At 44.4% G+C, this 21,682-nt stretch overlaps 1 protein-coding gene across 4 annotated transcripts; it reads left to right on the top strand.

Moving 5' to 3' along the window:
- The first annotated feature begins 1,113 nt into the window (after positions 1–1,113).
- On the top strand, positions 1,114–4,629 carry LOC123104421 (ubiquitin C-terminal hydrolase 12). Of its 4 annotated transcripts, none has more exons than XM_044526363.1 (8): positions 1,114–1,149; positions 1,804–1,863; positions 2,578–2,652; positions 2,994–3,135; positions 3,225–3,394; positions 3,536–3,827; positions 3,995–4,156; positions 4,279–4,629. In XM_044526363.1, the coding sequence occupies exons 2-7, from the start codon at positions 1,833–1,835 to the stop codon at positions 4,023–4,025; spliced, it is 741 nt and encodes a 246-aa protein (XP_044382298.1). In that variant the 5' UTR covers positions 1,114–1,149; positions 1,804–1,832; the 3' UTR covers positions 4,026–4,156; positions 4,279–4,629. The 4 variants fall into 4 exon arrangements, with proteins under 4 accessions (XP_044382298.1, XP_044382355.1, XP_044382421.1 ...); XM_044526420.1 differs by lacking the exon at positions 1,114–1,149 and adding an exon at positions 1,241–1,707 and having other exon boundaries at positions 1,802–1,863; XM_044526486.1 differs by lacking the exon at positions 1,114–1,149 and having other exon boundaries at positions 1,242–1,863; positions 3,536–3,682; positions 3,784–3,827; positions 4,279–4,356.
- The last annotated feature ends 17,053 nt before the right edge of the window (positions 4,630–21,682 follow it).

A 21,682-nucleotide genomic window follows, 5' to 3' on the forward strand; every position in this document is an offset into this window, starting at 1 on the left:
GCTAGTGTCCGGCTTCCCTCTGGCTAGGCAGATTTTTCTCAAGGTAGCAACAAAACAGCCCCATATACCTGGCCATCTATCGGGCCAGACCGGGCCTACCAAAGCCATATGCAAAAATCCCATGCTCGAACCTGACCCGACCCGACCGTTGGGCCTAAATCAGGCTCGAGCCCGGCCCATCATGCTAAAAGCCCGCCGGGCCTCGGGCCGGGCGTCTTCCTTAAACGATGAATATGACGGGCCTAGGCCCAGCCCAACCGGGTCGGGCTTTTTCGAGACGTCCGGGCCGGGCTGCCCATGGCCAGGACTACGGGGACACAACGAAAAATCACGGAATGGCAGCGCAACGCAGCCTGCCCGTAACGGCGTAACCTTTGTGTCTGTACTCTGTAGCATTCATTCCGTAAGTGTAGCATAATTGAGCTGCCCGAGCCCCACGGACTCCGCCCAATCAGACCCCATCACCTCCATATAGGGGTGGAAACGGATCGAATGCGGATCGGATAGTGCTCTTGCCACTTTCATTTTCATATTTTCAAAACGAATACGAATCCGAATACGGATGTTATCGGATACGGATGCGGCTCGAATATTATTCGAATACGGATACGTATCAGATATTTTCTTGATTCGGAACGGATACGAATAATATTAACATATTGCTTAAGTAAATTAGTCGATACCTATGTGACCTGAAATAATCAACTTGTGACATACAATAAGTCAATGATAAATAGGTTTATTAATAAATACTATTGTAATGCATAATAATTTATAAGTTTAATCATATAAATAGTAAAACTTGACCACTTATTTGGCTTTTATGTTGGATAATTGGAATATTGGGTCTAGAATTTTGAAAATTACCTCCCATAATCTTATTCGGATACGGATATATCCACTTCCATATCCATATTTGTCTCAAAATCTTTTACCATATTTTATTTTTTATTTTTTTAATAAATTCGGATATGGATAATTTCCATTTCCATTTTGGTCCGGATGTGAATGTTTCGGATACGAATAGGCATTTTCTCGAATACGAATATCGGATATTTCGGATTATCCGCTACCAATTTCCACCCCTACCTCCATAAAACCCTTGCTGCTTCGTCTGCAACAACTAAGGCACCGCGTCGTCTGCGAGAGGTACGCTCCGCCTCCGACCCCGACCCCACCCCCGACCGCCACCCCTTTCGTCACTTCGACGTACGTTATTACTGTGAGCTGGGAAACGAAATGGAACGGGGGAACTTGCAATCTGTTTTTTTGGGTGTTTTCCAACGCAAGCTCCTGCGTTTTCTTATACGGCTTTTTTTACAGATCAAGATTGAGGCGCTCCATTTCTTTCCAGCCTGCTTGGTTTGTGGAGCTCTATCTTGATCTTCTTTTTCGGTCCTCTCCGTTCACCAACAGTTATTTTGGTTGAGGCCTTCACTGCCTTCCAAGATTACCATGTTCTTTTGTCTCTAATTGCACAGATCTAATTTCATACTGTGAGTGCGAGGTTGGGAGAAGAAAAGTAAAGAGGCGAACTTGCCATATTTTTTTGGAAGGCTTGCTTGCCATCTCTTTATTACGTACAATTTCCTTCTTTCGGCTGTACTCTTGATCTCCATTTCCCGTTTTGGCGGTAATTATTTGGTTGAGATCTGCACTGCCTTTTGAGATTGTCATGTTCGTTCGTTTCTAAAGTGCCACAACTCTGTATGTTCTTCTTTTTTTGCGGGTAAAATCTGTATGTTCTTAACGGAGAGTATATATTGTTGATTAATGACATTGTGATTGATTTCGATTGCAGAGGATCCCTGGAGAGAGGAAGTGCAAGAGCTATGGGCAACTCCTGTGTTACCGGCGCCAGCAGTAAGGATTTCTTTTGAACTAGCTTACTTTTGCTTCTTACTGGGCAACTTGTGATAATAATTTGTTTGAACTGCTATATCATGTTATCTGTTGTGATACTGGTGCAAGCATCACTTTTTTCTGGTGGCTGTAAGGATTTCTTTCAAGTCCCTTTTTCTTTTCTGCCTCTTACTTGAATTGGCCTAGATGGTTCATCTTATAAACAAGGTTCAGACTGTTCACAAAATCATATATTAAGTACTGAATTATTTTACTGAAAGACAACCAAAGAAGATGTTCATCCTCATTCACAAAAAACAAAAGAAGATGTTCATCCTTTTCATTCACCTCCTGTTTAGCCAAAGTAACCATCATATGTATGTTAGGAAATTCCCAGTACTACTTGGACTTTCTTCCATCAGTTTGCCTCAGTCCAAGATCGCAAAAAAAAAAAAGGTTTGCGTCTGTCCAAAGTCCCCGGGAAGAAGCAAGTAGAAATCTTAACCCATTTGCTGAGTAATTCTAGCACAGCTAAATTTGCCATTCTTCATCATATTCGTGTGTACAAAGCTAGAAGAACAACAGTACATCGCATTCATTGACAATACTGCACTAATCTAACGGATCAATCATTGTCGCCTATTTGTCTCCCGGGTTGCGGCCTGTAGTTGTAATTTGAGCTTCTATTGTGATCCTCTGGTGCTATTACTGATGCAAGGATTGTTGTCGTTTCAGGCAGCTCAAACCACGGGCAGAGTCTGAAATCCAAGGAGGCAAGACTTATTGACAACTCATGTGTTACTGGTTCAAGTAAGGGTTTATTTTGTGCTTCTTACTGGCCCTCGTGTGATAATAATTTGAGCTGCTATACATTGTGACCATTTGATGCCGTCATAATGATGCAAGCATTGTTGTTTGTCGTGGCTGTAAGGATTTCTTTTTTTTGCTTCTTGCTTGAACTGCAACTAGATTGTTCAGCTTATAAACAAGGTTTAGACTCTTGGCAAAAATCAGATAATTGACAAAACTGCACTAATTTAACGGATCAATCATGAGTGCTTCTCCGTCTCATGATCTGCTGTTGTAATTTGAGCTGCTATATATTGTGATCTTTTCATGCTGTTACTGATGCAAGCATTGTTGTTTTGTAGGCCAGTCAAACCAGGCGCGTTGCCAGGAGTCCAACGGGTCAGAGATTACCTTCAAATGGAGGATCGATGGTTTCTCATCGCTTCTTGATAAGGGTAAATCATGGACGAACTCCAGTGTGTTTGAGATCAGGGGTCATAACTGGTACAGTTGCTATTTTTTTCAGCTATTCCAACAGAGTGGATAGCTTGATGCATTCTCACTTGTTTGCTGTCTCTTGACTTGATTTGCAGGCACCTGATGCTGAACCCAAGGGACAGAAAGAGTGGCGACGAAAATGAATATGTATCTCTTATGCTTGTGCTGTTTCAAGTATCTGAGAGATCCCATACAGTCGTGGAGGCAACTTTCAAGTTCTTGATATATGACCAGTCACATGGAAAGCACCACGAACAGCATCAAGGTAGGTTAGCAAATAGTAGTTCTTTAAGCTTCACAACTGGTCGGCTACTAGATTGATAGTGTAGATTATAACCTGTTTTTTTACCAGAGGAACAGCATCATTTCTCTGTTTATGCCTTACATTTGAATATTCTGTTTGCAGTGAGCCACAATTTTCAGGCTACAAGCAGAATCTCTGGGAGCCCATGCATGATCCCCCTCACGAAGCTTAAGGAGCAATCCTCTGGATTCCTTGTCAAAGACAGCTGTGTTTTCGGTATCCAGTTCATTAAAGTTGTCGCTGTTAAAGGTAACGATGTGTCAGAGACACTGTTTGTTCAGAAGATTAGCAACATCTGCAGTGACCTGCAAATCTACACCTGGAACATTGATGATTTCTTTGTGTTGAAGAACCCGAGCACCTCCCCAGAGTTTGAGCTCTGTGGACACAAATGGTAACTTGACCAATAATATTAATTCTTAATTATTGGGTTTATACAGAATTGTCTGAATTTCATTTGAACAGAGAGGCTACCATACTTCTTTTTTTTTTTTAAAAAAAGACGCTGGAGTTCGACTTATCAGTGATGAATTACACCGTGTGGTGTTCTCCAATTTTCAGGTCCATCACTCTATCCATCTGGTTCCGATAAGAATGGGAACTACCTCTCCCTGTACCTGAGCACCAAGGTGCCGGATACATTCCATAAGGACTCGGCGATCCTGGCAGACGTTAGCATAAGCATCAAAGACCAGGAAACTGGCAAGCACATGAAATTATCAGGTTTGCCCTTTAGCAGAAATTTCACGCAATAGACCAGATTTGAGATACTAAAACAAGTTTTTATCATCATATTTCCTGATTAACATGGTTTTTTTTGGGGGGGGGGGGGGGGGGGTGGTTAGGCAGGTTGCAGTTCAACAATCGCGCCTTGACATGGGGATGGGAGAAGTTCATATCGCTGGAAGACTTCAAGGACTCCTCAAAAGGTTATCTCGTGAAGACAAAGTGCTGCATTGAAGCTCAGGTTGCAGTCATTGGTTCCTCCAAGACGGAGTAGCTAGATTATTCGGCCTCCATGATAATGTCATGTCTCGTGCGTGTGTTCTATACTTGCTTGAACTGTGTTTCTGCATCCGTACAAGAAATCTAAAACTAATGGCATCGACATGTATGACGATGTGTCTTTATGTGGGAGAAGCTTTATCTAGATAGAAATAAGTGCGTAGTGGGAGAGACTACTTACATAAAAATTACAAGACACCCTGTGCTTTGTTGTGGAGATCTTCAACTTTTACAAGTTTTAGAGGCGTAATGACTTGAGAAAGAAAGAAAAACCTTTACCGCCTGGCAAACTTTGTTGTGAACGAACTCGAGAAAGACCAGAGCCCGGAAAACCAACTCTAGATGATTCGTTCTCCATGATGCTAGATCAAGACAATAAGACAATACCTGCAAGTTTCTGTGTATGATGATCAAAGCTCGAATTTCATTAGAATATTTCAGTTGACATGGCTTCAAAGATGAAGCGCCAGCACCCTGCTAAACGGCCACCCCTGCGAGAGGACTAAAAATCCTGGCCTAAACTACTAGACGAGGTCTTCCGTCCTTTCATGATCACCCCCTTGACGATCTTCCGGGAAACTTTAGAAGTTTGACCATATACAAACTCACTCCTTCGACGATCTTCCCTGCGGTGTCGAGGTGCATGCCGTCTTCTGTGCATCCACTTGCTAGGTGTGGCATGAGTTCCGACTTGTGTTGAAATTCAGCTGGCACTTTCGCGCAGCAAACACACCGCAGGGAGGTCGACACGTAAGGGGCCTCTGCGTTCCTCAAGTAGCCAGCATGCCCAAAACGGATACTGCCTACTTACACGAAACGATCACTACTAGACATGCATTTCTCCACTTCAGTAAAGCAGACGAAGGAGGGAGGAAGAAGTGGGCGTAGCCGCGTAGGTAGCTTTGTCTATATGTACTTGAGATGAGAGGAAATGATGTACGTACGTCAAAGCAAGAAGGAAAGATGATCTCCTCCCGACTCCTCCCGGGTCGCCCCTGCGCGGCGACCGGGGGGAACCCTAGCGCCGCCGCGTCCTCGTCCCTCCCCCGATCTCTCCTCCTCGCCGCCGCCGGGCAAAGCCCGGTCGGCATCGGCGGCGGCGGGATCTCTTCTCCCATGACTCGCTAGATCTGGCGCGGGCGGATCGCGGCGGTTTTTGGCGGCACGCTGGAGGAGGGGCGCGCCGGCGTGGGCTTGGGGCGACGGCAGGGCTCACACTCGCGGTTTCTTCTGGTGTGTGTGGGAGTCCGCTCGGGGCGCGCGGCGGTGGCCCTCGGCAAGCGGTGGCGGGCGCTGGGCTCTCGGTGACGCTCCGGCGTGTGTAGGCGGCGGTGGTCCCTGTGCGCGGTCGGTGACTCCTTCTTTGACCCGGACGGCGCGGGGGATGGCGGCGTCCCGGCGTGGCCGGTGATCTGAATGCGGTGGTGCCGGCGGCTCGCTGATCTGCCGGTGCTCTAGGGTTCTGCCTGGTGGTGCTGGTGGTGACGGCGGCCCGTGCACGAAAGTTGGATCCCTTCGAACTGATCTGGGTGAAAACTTGTCTTCGGCGTCTGCTAAGGCCGGCGATGGCGGCGCTATCTGCGTCGTTCCTTTCTTGAAGGCATCGCCGTGGAGAAGTTCAAGGCCACTCTCTGCTATCTCCGAGGGAACCCTAGATCGGATGATTGGATGACGGCGGCGCTTTGGTGTCGTTCCTTCCTTGGGGGCGTCATTCTTGGAGGTACACACGTGATTGGGGGACCAGAAGACGGATTCTTTGGTGGAGCGGTGATTCATCCTACACACTGATGGCGACGGATCTTGACGGTGTGGCGCAGTGCAGATTCGGAGTTCGCTGTGGGAGGATGGACTCGCGCAGGAGGACGAGGTTGTCGGACGTCGTGGTGGCGTCGATGGCAGATAGACCTGGCACGGTACATGCAACAGTACAGCTTTGAAGATGGATTGGTGGCAGGTGGCTGCGGCGGCCTCATACCCGGCAGGCGTCCCGGTTGAGGAGTGTGCCGGACTGGTAGGTGCCCCATACCCGGCAGGCGTCCTGGTTAGGACCTTAGTTCTTAGATGTTTAGGTTTGGCTGCGATGTCTGTTTGGTATTAGGCCCAGACTATCTGCATCCCTTCATCAATTGAATAGGTGTAGCGACAGTTGTTGCTAATTTCATTTTCAATTCTTACGGCGGTTTGCTCAAGATTCCTCTTCCTTGGTTACAATATCTATTTATTCGTTGTTTCAATCCTACCGGTGGATCGTTGAAGACCTTCTCAAGTTTACGCTATCTCTCTCTTAAACCTTTCTACGAGAATAAGTAGTATGCCAAATCTGTGGCTTGTCATCATTTTAAATTGGTGAAGGATACGTTTAATGTAATTCTTATTTTTGTTTCATTCAAGTGATCTAGTTTCTTCTTTCCAGAGTGGTTCATCATGTCACATTTCTTGGTTCGAGATGCTTCATCTTTTCTTTTCCGGAGCTCCAAGTTATTTCAAATATGTCATTTCAAAGCTCCATCTAATCATTGCAAGGCTAATCCCGGAGTTATTTTCAATTTTCCTTTCGTTTGATCATTTTTTTATTACCGGAGTTCTTCATGGAGACTCTACATGGTTGTTCATCAAGGATTCTTTTCATTCTTCAATTGTTCTTCAAGATTTCTCTCGCAGTTATGATCCGCCAAGCTATACTTAAAATTAAAAAGGGTGCTCAACACATGTCTTTTTTGGAGGAGTTCAAGCATTCTTCACCTTGCGTCCGAAGTGCAATTCTTTGTACATTATCTTTTAAGGTGGTCTTATGTCATTCTTGACAATTTCCCTTCGTATTTCATGATTCGCAAGTGGTCACGGATGAGATATTTAAACCCATCATTTTCTCTTCGTTCAGGAGATCCTTTGCAACCCATCAATCTCTTCATTGGAGTTATCTTGGGTTAGATTACACCTAAAGCCTTCCCTAAGGAATGTTGCTAATTGTGGTGCTTAACAATGATCCAAGTTATCTCTTTATCATCTTGGTGGAAGAAGTTTTTCATCTCTTTGGTGTTCTCAATCAAATTGATTGATTCCGTTAGTGGCTGGTCGTCACCTCATAATTTTGAGATGTTTTCCATAAATCCACGGGAACCATATCTTTTTGTTGTTGATTTTTCAACAACTCCGTTCAACCCTTCTTCGTAGGAAGGCTCCTTCATGTTCAGTCATGGTGGAAGTTGATGTTCTCTTATCCGTTCTTTTCATTCCACTCATTTGTTCTAGAGGCATTGTGATGTTACTCTCTTCGACCCATCATTTCATTTTGTAAATATCATGTTATTTTTCTTGCTTATCCATTTAACATGAGTGTTGTGTCCTCTGCTCAAGTTCTTTTCATCTTATCAAGTCTTGCATCTCTTTTCAACCAGAGTGATGTTCGAATTTGTTCTTCCTTGTTCCTTGTTTATCTCGTTTCAACCAGAGTGGTTTCAATTCCTTCTTGTCCTTTGTTCTCGTCATTCACAGCTCTGCAACCTCCAAGATTCACATGGTGTTCCTTGTTTTTCTTTCCTACCGGAGTGCTCTCAATTCCGTTTAACTCTGTGTGTCCTTCTTTCAAGTTTTTAACCTCTCAAGGTTCATTGGTTTCACTCGTTCATTGGTTCATTGGTTTCACTCATTTGTCAAAGAAACAACTTTGTCTTACCTCTTCCTCTTCCATTTCTCCTTGGTGCCATCCTTAAATCTCGGGTCGAGATCTCTTGTAAGTGGAGGAGAGTTGTGACACCCCAAGACCGACGCTCTAGAAGACTTCCATATTTTCGTGACCTCCGTGTGTTTCATTTGTGCTTGCTCTATTTATTTTTGCATTGCATCATGTCATCATGTCAGCATGTCATTTAGTTTTAAAAACTCAACTAAATAAATTGTATGGGTCTTAGACCATTTAAATCGAGGGAAATTCACATGGTGAAATTCTCTTTATAACATATAAAAGTCTCCTACTATTAATAGGGAGCTATTATCAAATATTCCAATTTTTTTGGAATCACCCATAAACACACTTGCAAATATTCCCCATGCCTTTTTATGCTTCGAGTTGATCTCCAAACCTTGCCGATAATTCTTTCTCCATTTTTTGAGGATCCTCCAAAAGTCTCAACATTTTTGGACCTTCCCTAACCTCACTTCCCATTCAAATCATTTGGAATTATTTTTGAATGAGTTTGAATTCAACTTCAACCGCGTGCCCACTTCTATTTTTTCGGGATCAAGCTCATTTTTGGTGAGTCTGGGAAAATAATCCCCTTGCCCAAACTCTTTCTCTAACCTTTTCTTTTCTTCCCTTTTCTTTCTCTTTAGTATTTTGTTATGAAAAGAGAGGCTAAGAGAGAGAGAGGGGGGGTGGCCTGCACCACTGGCCTCTTGGGCTTGACTCCTAGGCCGGTCCATCCATCTCTGAGGCCCAACCTCCTTCCTAACCCTACGCCTCGAGCCCCTGACCTCCTCCTCTCGTTCTCTCCCTCCAGCGCCGCAGCACACAAGAGGAGCTCCTCGTGCCTCGACCCGACCCCTCCTCCTCATTCCCTCGCGATGCCCGGAGGCCGCCGCCCGCTCCTCCCTCGACCCCGCCAGAATCGAACGCCGCCGAGCAGCTCCCTCACCTGCGCCTCGTCCCGTCCCCTCTGCCTCCGCCCCGCGCCTCGCTGCCGTCTCCTCCGCCGCTACGCCAGCTCGCCACCGCGCCAATGCTACCGGCGACCACCCCGGCTAGCCTTCGTCACCGGTCGTCCACCAGCAAGGCCCCGTCGCCGCACCCTCTGACCTCCGCGGCTACCCGGAGGCCTAGACCTTCAAGTTCCCCGACGCGCCAGCGCCTCCTCAACATTCCCGGAGCACCGGTCGACGCCGACAACCCTTGGATTCCCTCTGCCTCGCTTGTGCTCGCAATGGAGCGTAGCACCACGGTGCCTGATCTGCTCCAGCCGCCGGCGGCTTCTTTGCTGTTGTTGTTGTTGTTGTTGTTGTTGTTGTTGTTGTTGTTGTTGTTGTTGTTGTTGTTGTTGTTGTTGTTGTTTTGGTTCTGCTGCTGCATCTCCGGCCATCCCTGTCGTCCGCAGGCAACCGCACCCGTTAGCTCCTGTGATGCCTTCTGCTGCCGTTGTTTTCCTTTGTCAAAGGAACAAACACCTCCACCGGAGACCGCCAAGACCGTCCAGGATTCTCCAATTACTGCTTCGAGTATGACTATCGCCGATGCCCCAAGGACACCAAGTGTACGACTACGCCCGGTGATGCGACAACTACCTCTACCATCGACCCTCGAAGGCATCATCGACGTCAAGTTCCTCGCCATGTACCACTACCGTCGACGTGTATGACTACTATTTGAACGTGTACAACGATCGTTGTCGAAGACCCGTACCTCTACGGCTTCTCGAACATGTACCACGACTCCCACGACTTCCGTGAACGACTACTTCCACTACGACCATCTCGAGAACGTCTACTTCCTCTGCACCGCTCCGAACTTGATCCGTTCCGAAAAGGCACGCTTCGAAGGTATAACCGCCGAGACGATGACCCGTGGACGAATGCATGTGTTTTTTGAGATGCACCCTATGTTTGCACCATGTTCGAATTGTTCCGTGCACGTTCCTCCTCGTTTGCCATGCCGTCGATCCGTGGGAACCCGATGACCGGGATCACCCCACCGTCTCTAGCATGTTCTGCACATCCACACTTTCCTTTGCACCGGCATCTCAATCGAGTTACCGAAACCGGAATGTTGTCGTGGAATCATTTCCGTTGCCGTTGCCGTGGCACCCCTTTCGTTTCCGCCACGATGACAAATGCTTCGTAACATGCGCACGTTAACATTTTCATAAAACTAGCATATGTCATCCGCATCACAATAATAACATTTAAAATATTTAAATTGTTGTTTGCTTAAAAATTTCTAGATATGCACATGTGGTTTTTCCAGAATGGTTGTTGTTATTTTCGGCCTCATTTAAACTTGCCTAAATATTTAGTTTACATATGCTTCACCTCTTGCCATGTTTAACAACATTTAATATTGTTGAGTAGTTTAAACAGGAGAGAACTGAATAATTGTTGTGAAGTTTCGTCAATATGCAACTCGTTGCATATTGTATCAAGCTCCACTTAACTTCTAGTATTGTTTGTTGCACTTTGCCATGCCATGCCACTTTAAATCGGACATGCATCATACTTGATTGTGCATCATGCCATGATTATGCTTGTTGGTTTACCATGTTGTTTGCTTCTTTCCGGTGGTTCTTCTTCGTGTTAGTTCCGATAACATTGCATTTGTGAGGATCCGTTCGACTACGTTGGTTCGTCTAGTTCATGGACTCATTCTTCTTCCTAGCAGGATTTCAGGCAAGATGACCATTACCCTCGATATCACTTCTATCTTTGCTTGCTAGTTGTTCGCTCTATCGCTATGTCGCGCTACCTACCACTTGTTTATCATGCCTCCCATATTGCCATGTCAAGCCTCTAACCTACCTTCCTAGCAAACCGTTGCATGGCTATGTTACCGATTTTGATCAACCCCTCTTATAGCGTTGCTAGTTGTAGGTGCCGTGCAGTTTGTTCCATGTTGGAACATGGATATGTTGGGATATCACATTATCTCTTATTTAATTAATGCATCTATATACTTGGCAAAGGGTGGAAGGCTTGGCCTTTTTTCCTGGTGTTTTGTTCCATCTCGCCGCCCTAGTTTCCGTCATACCGGTGTTATGTTCCCTGATTTTACGTTCCTAACACGGTTGGGGTTATGGGACCCCCTTGACAGTTCGCTTTGAATAAAACTCCTCCAGCAAGGCCCATCCTTGGTTGTAACATTTGCCACCTATACCATTTCCCTTGGGAGTCGCGCTCCCGAGGGTCATCTTTATTTTAACCCCCCCGGGCCAGTGCTCCTCTGAGTGTTGGTCCAACGTAGAGGCACTTGCGGTGCCACCCCCTCACCCGGGGTTTTCGGTTGCTGTATGTAGTGTTCATCTGTTGTGCCCTGAGAACGAGATATGTGCAGCTCCTATCGAGATTTGTCGGCACATCGGGCGGTCTTGCTGGTCTTGTTTTACCATTGTCGAAATGTCTTGTAACCGGGATTCTGAGTCTGATCGGGTTATTTCGGGAGAAGGAATATCCTTCATTGATCGTGAGAGCTTGTGATGGGCTAAGTTGGGACACCCCCGCAGGGTATAAACTTTCGAGAGTCGTGCCTGCGGTTATGTGGCAGATGTGAATTTGTTAATATCCGGTTGTAGAAAACTTGACACTTAACTTAACTAAAATGAATCAACCACGTGTGTAGCCGTGATGGTCCCTTTTCGGCAGAGTCCGGTAAGTGAACACGGTTTGGGTTATGAATGAACGTAAGTAGTTTCAGGGTCACTTCTTGATCACTTGTAGTTAACGACTGTTGCATAGTTTCTCATCTTACTCTTGTACTCGTAAGTTAGTCACCATATATGCTTAGCGCTTGCTGCAACTCCACCTCATTACCACATCCTACCCATAAGCTTAAATAGTCTTGATCACGAGCGTTTTGAGATTGTTGAGTCCTCGTGACTCACGGATACTTCCAAAATAGTTGCACGTGCCGATGATACCAGTGCAGGTGACGCAACCGAGCTCAAGTGGGAGTTTGAAGAAGATCTTGGTCGTCGTTATGTGTCTTTTCCGGATAATCAGTAGTGGTGCCCAGTTGGGACGATCGGTGATCTAGCATTTGGGGTTATCTTCTTTTATTTTTGTTCCATAGTCGGACCTTGATTGTACTCTGGATGATGTATGCTTAACTTGTTATTTCTGTGACGTGGTGATTGTAAGCAAACTATTTATCCCTTTCTTATTCAGTACATGGGATTGTGTGAAGATTACCCCTCTTGCGACAAAACCATCATGCGGTTATGCCTCTAAGTCGTGCCTCGACACATGGGAGATATAGCCGCACCATGGGCGTTAAAAGCTCGTTCCCTTGGCAACAAGAGGCCTGTTGCACAAAGAAAAAAAAACCTCACACCAATGTCATCAAATGTCTGGCGGGCATTTTAAGTTTTTCAATATAGATTATGTTGTAGAATTCTCTGCAACACATAACATGTTGCAGAAACGTCTGTAGATTTTTTTGCAACAGAGTTTGTTATAGAATTTTTTGTGCAACAAAGATCATGTTGCGGAAACATCTATAGAATTTAATTTACAACAGAGTTTGTTATAGAAACATTTTTTACAACAAAGATCATAGGTGATGCTGCAAAAATATTTGCAACATAGATACTATTGTAAAAATATTTGTAACAGAAGTTGTGTTGCGGAAAACATTTGTAACATATGTCATGTTGCAGAAATATTTTTGGGCTTCGCTTTTTTGCAACATAGGTGATGCTGCGGAAAGACTTTTGCAACATAGGTAATGTTACATAATTTTTTGTTCTTTCTTTTCTACAGCATAAGTGATGTTGTGGGAAAAATTGCAACACCGGTAATGTTGTAGAAAATTTGGCAGTGAAGATGGTGTGCAAAAATGTCCCCACATGTTACCGATTCATGTCGTAGGAGCACAAGTATTGTTCATCGTCGTTGCTTGCAACTCCGGCATTGCAATTGCAATAGGGTGGCGGCCGGTGATGGTCGGGGACGACACATAGGAAGTCAGCGGGGGCACGACTGCCCAGCAGGCACCGACACATAGGAAGGCAGCGGCACCGTAGCAGCGCCCGCGCCCGACCTCATCTACGGCTGCGCAGCAGACGACACCCGCGCCTGACCTTGTCTACGACTGCCCAGTAGACATCGACTGGCCACAGAAGTGACACCGGTGCCCGACCTCGTCTACGGCTATGCTGCGTCTGCGAAGACAACAACGCCCACGCCCAGGCGCTTGTGACCTTCTTATCCATCCCTTGCGGAGATGAGGAGAAAAAGGAACCACTTGCTATAGTGGTTCGTGGCCCCAATGCAAGATATGCGTCGCATGGAACAGGAGGCGGATAATTGGGTGGAAATCGGTCGGTTGAACCAGAGAGTTTCCCTTAAATGAATTAAGGAAATCTTGACTCGCGCCCATTAGCTACCAGCCAGGTTCCAGCGAACTGCCCACACGCCTTTGATCCAAATCCCGAATCTTAAAGCAACCCCAATGGCCACATCAGAAAAACAAGAGAGTTCGCTAGGACCATGGCGGCGGCAGTGAATGCGTGTGTGTCCACTCGATGCATCAGATCAAAAGTGGCGCACCCCTCTCCCTATCCCCATTCCCCCCTCGTCACCCACGGATAGTGTGAGGGAGCAGAGAAAGAGCTTGTTCCGGTGAACCCACGGCGGCAACCTCGCCCGGCGATGGCGGCATGCATCCTTGCGTGACATGGAAGGCGGCGATGATGATGCAAGCTGGAGGTGAACACGCTAGTGGAGGCCCTAGCCCTACAACACCATGAGAACCGTGTGGTGTCCTTTGCTGCAAGTGCCTCAGGACACTGCCACCGCGGCCTGACACTGCAGCCGACAGCCCGATTATGAATGTGCCTTCGTGGTTGTCACCACCATCATCATGGGCCCAGCCTAGGCCCTCGCGGCTGTGTCGTCCGGGCTCCATGGACCACACTGTGCATTTTTCTCCGCCTCTAGCTTCATTCAGTCGCCGCATCGATGGCGGTAGGGTGGTGGGGTACTGCCGACGACCAACCTAGGAGGAGTATCGGGATTCATCCAGATAGTCTTTTGGCTTATAGCACATTATTGCAAAATTATAGAAAACATTCTAATATTTAGGTCTTGCATATTGGTCCTGGTGTCAACGGTTTAGACCTGTTGCTCAACTCAGTTTGCACATGTAGAACATACCAGATGTCCATGAATATTAGTCAAGTTAAGAAACTAAGAAATATTGTTAGAATAAAGAAACTAGCGAGGAAAAATAACAAACTCTTTGTCTGCGCAATGAAGAAGACATCAGCCAACTATATGATGGTACTATATGTTTTGCCTTGTTTTTTCTATGCACGCCATTTCAATATCTAGAAAATATATTTATGCATATCTTTGCTTCAATCCTCTTCAAAGCAATTTGTCGATGATAACCTCTCAAACTACTTGTTTGCTCAAGAGGCAAGGTGTAAGGGCATATTTCTCCCTAAGTGGTTTTGGTGATTGATGACAATGCATTTGTGGACTAATCGTGTGCATTGAGCATTTCAGATATCTCATGTCTAGGCACAAGAAGATTCGGTGCCCCTCAGAGCCTATCGAAGATGGCTGTTCTCTACGTTTCTTTTTGGTGGATTTGAGTCGTAGGAAAGCCGTACTATTAAGAGGGGGTCCGCTTCGGAAAGGTTAGGGTGGAATCAACACGTACACATCTGTTCCTTTGCGCCACATTTCCCTTGCTTCGATGGAGAACCATCCGTTTATCCATGTCTCTGGGATATGAAGGCAGCCAAGTGCTAAAGCTTCCGAGGCTAGCGGTAGTACTGCTCCCTGTGAGCGGTAGTACCGCTCCCTGTGAGCACTAGTACCGCTTCCTCCAGCCCTGACGTTGATGCATGCGGAAGTAGGCGCGGATGTAATTTTTTACATCCGCCCTTACGCGGTAGTACCGAGACGGCTGTCCGGTACTACCGTAGCGGACTTTTGCACTGACCTAACCTCAACGGAAGTTGTTATGGAAGTAATTTATTACGTTCGTGCATTTTTCAGTGTCAATTGATGCCCGCCTTATGGTAGTACCGTAGGGGCATGCGGTAGTACCGCTCCGGTGGTTCTACTGCTTGTTGCCCCGTGCAATAGGCCCTCATCTGGTCACTACCACGCAAGCGGTAGTACCGCAACCCTTAGCAGTAGTACCGCGGCTCTGTGTGGTAGTACCGCGCCTCGCGGGCTGGGAGAGAGGATAACGGTTGGATCTTTCCCCCCACTATATAAAGGGGGTCTTCTTCTCCAAGAAGACTACCTCTCCCCTCCCCAAGCTCCATTGATGCTCAAACCTCCATTTTCGCCCGATCTCTCTCCCTAGCCAATCAAACTTGTTGATTTTCTAGGGATTGATTGAGAAGGCCCCGATCTACACTTCCACCAAGAGAAATTTTATTCCCCCACTAATCCCTTGCGGATCTTGTTACTCTTGAATGTTTGAGCACCCTAGATGGTTGAGGTCACCGCGGAGCCATATTCCAATGTGGTGAAGCTTCATGGTGTCATTGGGAGCCTCCAATTAAGTTGTGGAGATAGCCCCAACCTTGTTTGTAAAGGTTCGATCGCCGCCTTCAAGGGCACTAATAGTGGAATCACGACATCTTGCATTGTGTGAGGGTGTGAGGAGAATACGGTGTCCCTAGTGGCTTCTTGGGGAGCATTGTGCCTCCACACTGCTCCAATGGAGACGTACTTCCTCTCAAAGGGAAGGAACTTAGGTAACACATCCTCGTCTCCACTGGCTCCACTCTTGGTTATCTCTTACCTTTTCTTGTGCAAGCGTTTATTGTGTTGTATCCCTTGCTTGCTTGTGTGCTTGTTGTAGTTGCATCATATAGGTTTCTCACCTAGTTGCACATCTAGACAACCTATTTTGATGCTAAGTTTAATTTGGTCAAGAAAAGCTAAAAATTGTTAGTTGCCTATTCACCCCCTCTAGTCAACCATATCGATCCTTTCAATTGGTATCAGTGCCTCGTCTATTTATTAAGGACTTTGTCATCCGAAGAGTATGGTTGGCACCACAGACGGGGGAGGATTACTCCGGTGCGAGTCCTTCCTTGCCTGCGACCGATGGGGGGTCCTCGGTCTCTCTTGAGGAGTTCAATGCGGCTTTGGACACATTGAAAACCTCCATGATGACCGAGGTTAAAGGCATGTTTAAGGTGTTTCTTGAAGGCCTTAAATTATCCACCGCACGGTCGGAAGTGGTTGATCCCGCCAACAAGGTGATGGATGCTAACTCCAATAAGGGGGAAGCTAGTAGTGACCAAGTTCCTTTGTCTAGTGGTAAGAATGGGAGTGGCATATTTTCCCATGTTGAACCTCCCCTTACCTATGGAGGACCGGTTCCCTCCATGCATATGAATCATGTTGGTCCTCCTAAGCTTGTGAAAAATGAGGATTTTGCCCCTTGGGTGTATCGCTTTAAACGTCATTTAAATCATAGTTCTACTAATCTTTGGAGAATTATTGAGCAAGGTTTCTACCCGCACGATCCAAGCAACTTCACTCCTATAGAAGCCGCAGATCATCAATTCAATGAGTCCGCTCTCTTCATTCTCCAAGAAGACATTCCTCCCAAAGATATTGCGCATCTCCGACCCTTCACCGTGGCCAAGGAAGCATGTGGGCGTGTTGTCTCCTTGTACAAGGGAAGCACAAGCGTTCAACGCTCAAACTTTGAAGTGGTGCAAGATGAAGCCGATGAGTTTGCCATGATTGAAGATGAAGAACCTCGAGAGCTCTATCGAAGGTTAATTACTCTCGCAATCTCACTCCGAGATCATGGGAGCAAGGATACATATGACAATTGGATCAAGCGCAAGTTTCTCAAGGTCATGATGCCTTACCATAAGGCCATGTACTCCGTCATCCGTCAAAGGCCGGACTTTCACGCCTTGTCCTCAAGTTAAGTGTTGGATGAGTTTGTTGCAATGAGGATCTTGGACAAGACCGCCGACAATGCAGTGTTGCGTGCTCAATGATCAAAGAAGTCCAAACTTGGTTGCAAGGTTCTTATTTGTTTGTGCAGGTACTAGGTGATTTGCGTGTAGTCTCCTACTAGATTGGTACCTTAGTTCTCAAAAACCGAGGGAAATACTTACGCTACTTTGCTGCATCACCCTTTCCTCTTCAAGGGAAAACCAACGCATGCTCAAGAGGTAGCAAGAAAGATTTTTGGCGCCGTTGCCGGGGAGATCTACGCACAACTCAAGACATACTAAGTACCCATCACAAACTCGCATCCCTCGCATTACCTTATTTGCCATTTGCCTCTCGTTTCCCTATCCCCCACTTCACCCTTGCCGTTTTATTCACCTATTTTTCGTTCGCCCTTTTTCCGTTCGTCTCTTTTTGCTTGCTTCTCGTGTGTCCGTGTGTTAGATCATTTATTTTGCTGTTATGGCTAGTCCTCCTATCATTGTTAGTACTCCCGATCATTAAGTTCTTAATTTTAAACAAAGGGAGGGAGAAAATATAAAAGATGCTTGGCATAGAATTTGCAATGCTTAGAATAGATCCACTAGGAAGCAATCTACTTCCGTTCTTCTTCGCAATTTTTATGTAGGCACCACCCCTTGGGACATATATATTCTTGATACCATTACCGGAGGAAATTTCTTGGGTAGCCACACTTTTGATTCTTATAATGCTATGTTAGATATGTTTGACCCACCACCTCTTTTGGTTAATGGAACTATTTTAACTTTGGAACACATGATGCAAAGGCTTGAAATTATCGAAAATAAAGTTGCCACGGTAGAGTTGATCTAGAATTTGGATAAAAAGATCCACAATCAAATTACTCAATATGGATCTAAGGTAGGAGTTACTCTGAATTTTTTTCGAAAGAAAGAACCCATAGTTAATGAAAAGATAGATCAAGATTCTAGTAGAATTGATAAACTTGAGGATATTATTACCAACTTAGGGTCTGCCTTTTCTGCTGTAAGAAACACTTCAAACCCTCCTACTACCAAAGTTGCCAAGTTTATGTATGTTCCTAAAAATAAGGGTGAATCTTCTAGTAAGGAAAATGCGAATCTCAAATCAATAAGTGTTCATCCCAACTTTTTCACTATCATTAAGGAACCTTTTGCTACGAATGAATTTCTTGATTTATTGCCTAGGAGTTTGATAATTAATAAAAATAAGGAAATTCCTAAGGGTTATAAGTGTTCAATTGAAGAATTGCCTACCAAAGATGACAATACCTATATCTATTCTTGTTTTTATGCCTAGCTAGGGGCGTTAAACGATAGCGCTTGTTGGGAGGCAACCCAATTTTATTTTTTGTTCCTTGCTTTTTGTTTCTGTTTAGTACTCCCTCTGTAAACTAATATAAGAGCGTTTAGATCACTATTTTAGTATTCTAAACACTCTTATATTAGTTTACGGAGGGAGTAATAAATAAATCATATATCCTCTGTTATGATTGTGTTTTTATGTTTTAATTAGTGTTTGTGCCAAGTAAAGCCTTTAGGATCTTCTTGGATGATTGTTGTTCGATCTTGCTTAAAAAACAGAAAGTATGCGGTAACGAGAATAATTTTAATTTTCAACCCGGGAGCGATAAAATACCAATTCAAACTGAAGTAGATCAATATACAAATTATTTAGGTCTTCCTAATTTGGTAGGATTTTTTGAGTTACAGAAGTATTCGAAACCTATAGGTTACTACAGACTGTTCTGTTTTTGACAGATTCTGTTTTTTGTGTGTTGTTTGCTTATTTTGATGAATCTATGGCTAGTATCGGGGGGTATGAACCATAGAGAAGTTGGAATACAGTAGGTTTAACACCAATATAAATGAAGAATGAGTTCATTACAGTACCTTCAGTGGTGATTTGTTTTCTTATACTAACAAAGCTCATGAGATTTTCTGTTGAGTTTTGTGTTGTGAAGTTTTCAAGTTTTTGGGTAAAGATTTGATGGATTTTGGAACAAGGAGTAGAAAGACCCTAAGCTTCGGGATGCCCAAGGCACCCTAAGGTAAAATTTGAGGACAACAAAAGCCTAAGCTTGGGTATGCCTCGGAAGGCATCCCCTCTTTCGTCTTCGTCTATCGGTAACTTTACTTGAGGCTATATTTTTATTCACCAGATGCTATATGTTTTGCTTGGAGCGTCTTGTATGATTTGAGTCTTTGATTTTTAGTTAACCACAATTATCCTTGCTATAAACACCTTTTGGGAGAGACACACATGAATTGGAATTTATTAGAATACTCTATGTGCTTCACTTATATCTTTTGAGCTAGATAATTTTGCTCTAGTGCTTCACTTATATTTTCCTTTTAGAGCACGGTGGTGGTTTTGTTTTGTAGAAATTATTGATCTCTCATGCTTCACTTATATTATTTTCAGAGTCTTTTAGAACATCATGGTAATTTTCTTTGGTTATGAAATTAGTCCTAACATGATAGGCCTCAAGATGGGTATGATAAAAAACTTTCATAAAAAATGCATTGAATACTATGAGAAGTTTGATTCTTTATGACTATTTTGAGATATGAAGGTGGTGACATCAGAGTCATGCTAGTCGAGTAGTTGTGAACTTGAGAGATACTTGTGTTAATGTTTGTGATTCCCGTAGCATGCATGTATGGTGAACCGTTATGTGATGAAGTCAGAGCATGATTTATTTTTTGATTGTCTTCCTTATGAGTGGCGGTCGGGGACGAGCGATGGTCTTTTCCTACCAATCTATCGCCCTAGGAGCATGCGTGTAGTACTTTGTTTCGATAACTAATAGATGTTTGCAATAAGTATGTGAGTTCTTTATGACTAATGTTGAGTCCATGGATTATACGCACTCTCACCCTTCCACCATTGCTAGCCTCTCTAGTACCGCGCAAATTTCGACGGTACCATAAACCCACCATTTACCTTCCACAAAACAGCCACCATACCTACCTATTATGGCATTTCCATATCCATTCCGAGATATATTGCCATGCAACTTTCCACCGTTTCATTTATTATGACACGATCCATCATTGTCATATTGCTTTGCATGATCATGTAGTTTACATCGTATTTGTGGCAAAGCCACTATTAATAATTTTCCATACATGTCACTCTTGATTCATTGCACATCCCGGTACACCGCCGGAGGCATTCACGTAGAATCATATTTTGTTCTAAGTATCGAGTTGTAATTCTTGAGTTGTATGTAAATAAAAGTGTGATGATCATCATTATTAGAGCATTGTCCTAGTGAGGAAAGAATGATGGAGACTATGATTCCCCCACAAGTCAGGATGAGACTCTAGACAAAAAATAAAAGAAAATAATAGAAAAATAGGCCATAAAATGGAGAAAAGGCCCAAATAAAAAAATGAGAGAAAAAGAGAGAAGGGGAATTGCTACTATCCTTTTTCCGCAGTTGTGCTTCAAAGTAGCACCATGATCTTCATGATAGAGAGTCTCTTATGTTGTCATTTTCATATACTAGTGGGAATTTTTCATTATAAAACTTGGCTTGTATATTCCAATGATGGGCTTCCTCAAAATGCCTTAGGTCTTCATGAGCAAGCAAGTTGGATGCACACCCACTTAGTTTCTTCTGTTGAGCTTTCATACATTTATAGCTGTAGTGCATCCGTTGCATGGCAATCCCTACTCACTCACATTAATATCTATTAATGGTCATCTCCATAGCCCGTTGATATGCCTAGTTGATGTGAGAGTATCTTCTCCATTTTATCTTCTCCACAACCACCATTCTATTCCACCTATAGTGCTATATCCTTGGCTCACGCTCATGTATTGCGAGAAGATTGAAAAATTTTGAGAACATAAAAAGTATGAAACAATTGGTTGGCTTGTCATCGGGGTTGTGCATGCTTTAAATATTTTGTGTGATGAACATAGAGCATAGCCAAACTATATGTTTTTTTAGGTATAGCTTTCTTTGGCCATGTTATTTTGAGAAGACATAATTGCTTAGTTAGTATGCTTGAAGTATTATTATTTTTATGTCTATATTAAACTTTTATCTTGAATCTTTCGGATCTGAATATTTATGCCACAATAAAAGAATTACATTGAAAATTATGTTAGGAAGCATTCCACATAAAAAATTCTGTTTTTATCATTTACCTACTCGAGGACGAGCAGGAATTAAGCTTGGGGATGCTTGATACGTCTCCAACGTATTTATAATTTTTTATTGTTCCATGCTATTATATTATCTGTTTTGGATGTTAATATACCTTTTTATATTATTTTTGGGACTAACCTATTAACCGAAGGCCCAGTGCAAATTGCTGTTTTTTTTGCCTATTTCCGTGTTACGTAGAAAAGGAATATCAAACGGAATCCAAGCGGAATGAAACCTTCGCGAGGATCTTTTTTGGAACAAACGTGATCCAGGAGACTTGGAGTGGACGTCAAGGAAGCAGCGAGGGAGCCACGAGGCAGGAGGGCGTGCCCCAGGGGGGTGGGCGCGTCCCCACCCTCGTGGGCCCCTTAGAGCTCCACTGACCTATTTCTTTCGCCTATATATACTATTATACCCTAAAACCTTCGTGGAGA

Source organism: Triticum aestivum, chromosome 1A (assembly GCF_018294505.1).
Source record: "Triticum aestivum cultivar Chinese Spring chromosome 1A, IWGSC CS RefSeq v2.1, whole genome shotgun sequence".
Lineage (NCBI taxonomy): Eukaryota > Viridiplantae > Streptophyta > Magnoliopsida > Poales > Poaceae > Triticum > Triticum aestivum.

Bases quoted from the DNA above. Each gene is read 5' to 3' on its own strand.
- LOC123104421 (XM_044526363.1), top strand. From the start codon at position 1,833: ATGGGCAACTCCTGTGTTACCGGCGCCAGCA. The intron at 2,653-2,993 runs GTAAGGGTTTAT...GTTGTTTTGTAG, and splicing joins CTCATGTGTTACTGGTTCAA to GCCAGTCAAACCAGGCGCGT. The intron at 3,828-3,994 runs GTAACTTGACCA...TCCAATTTTCAG, and splicing joins GAGCTCTGTGGACACAAATG to GTCCATCACTCTATCCATCT.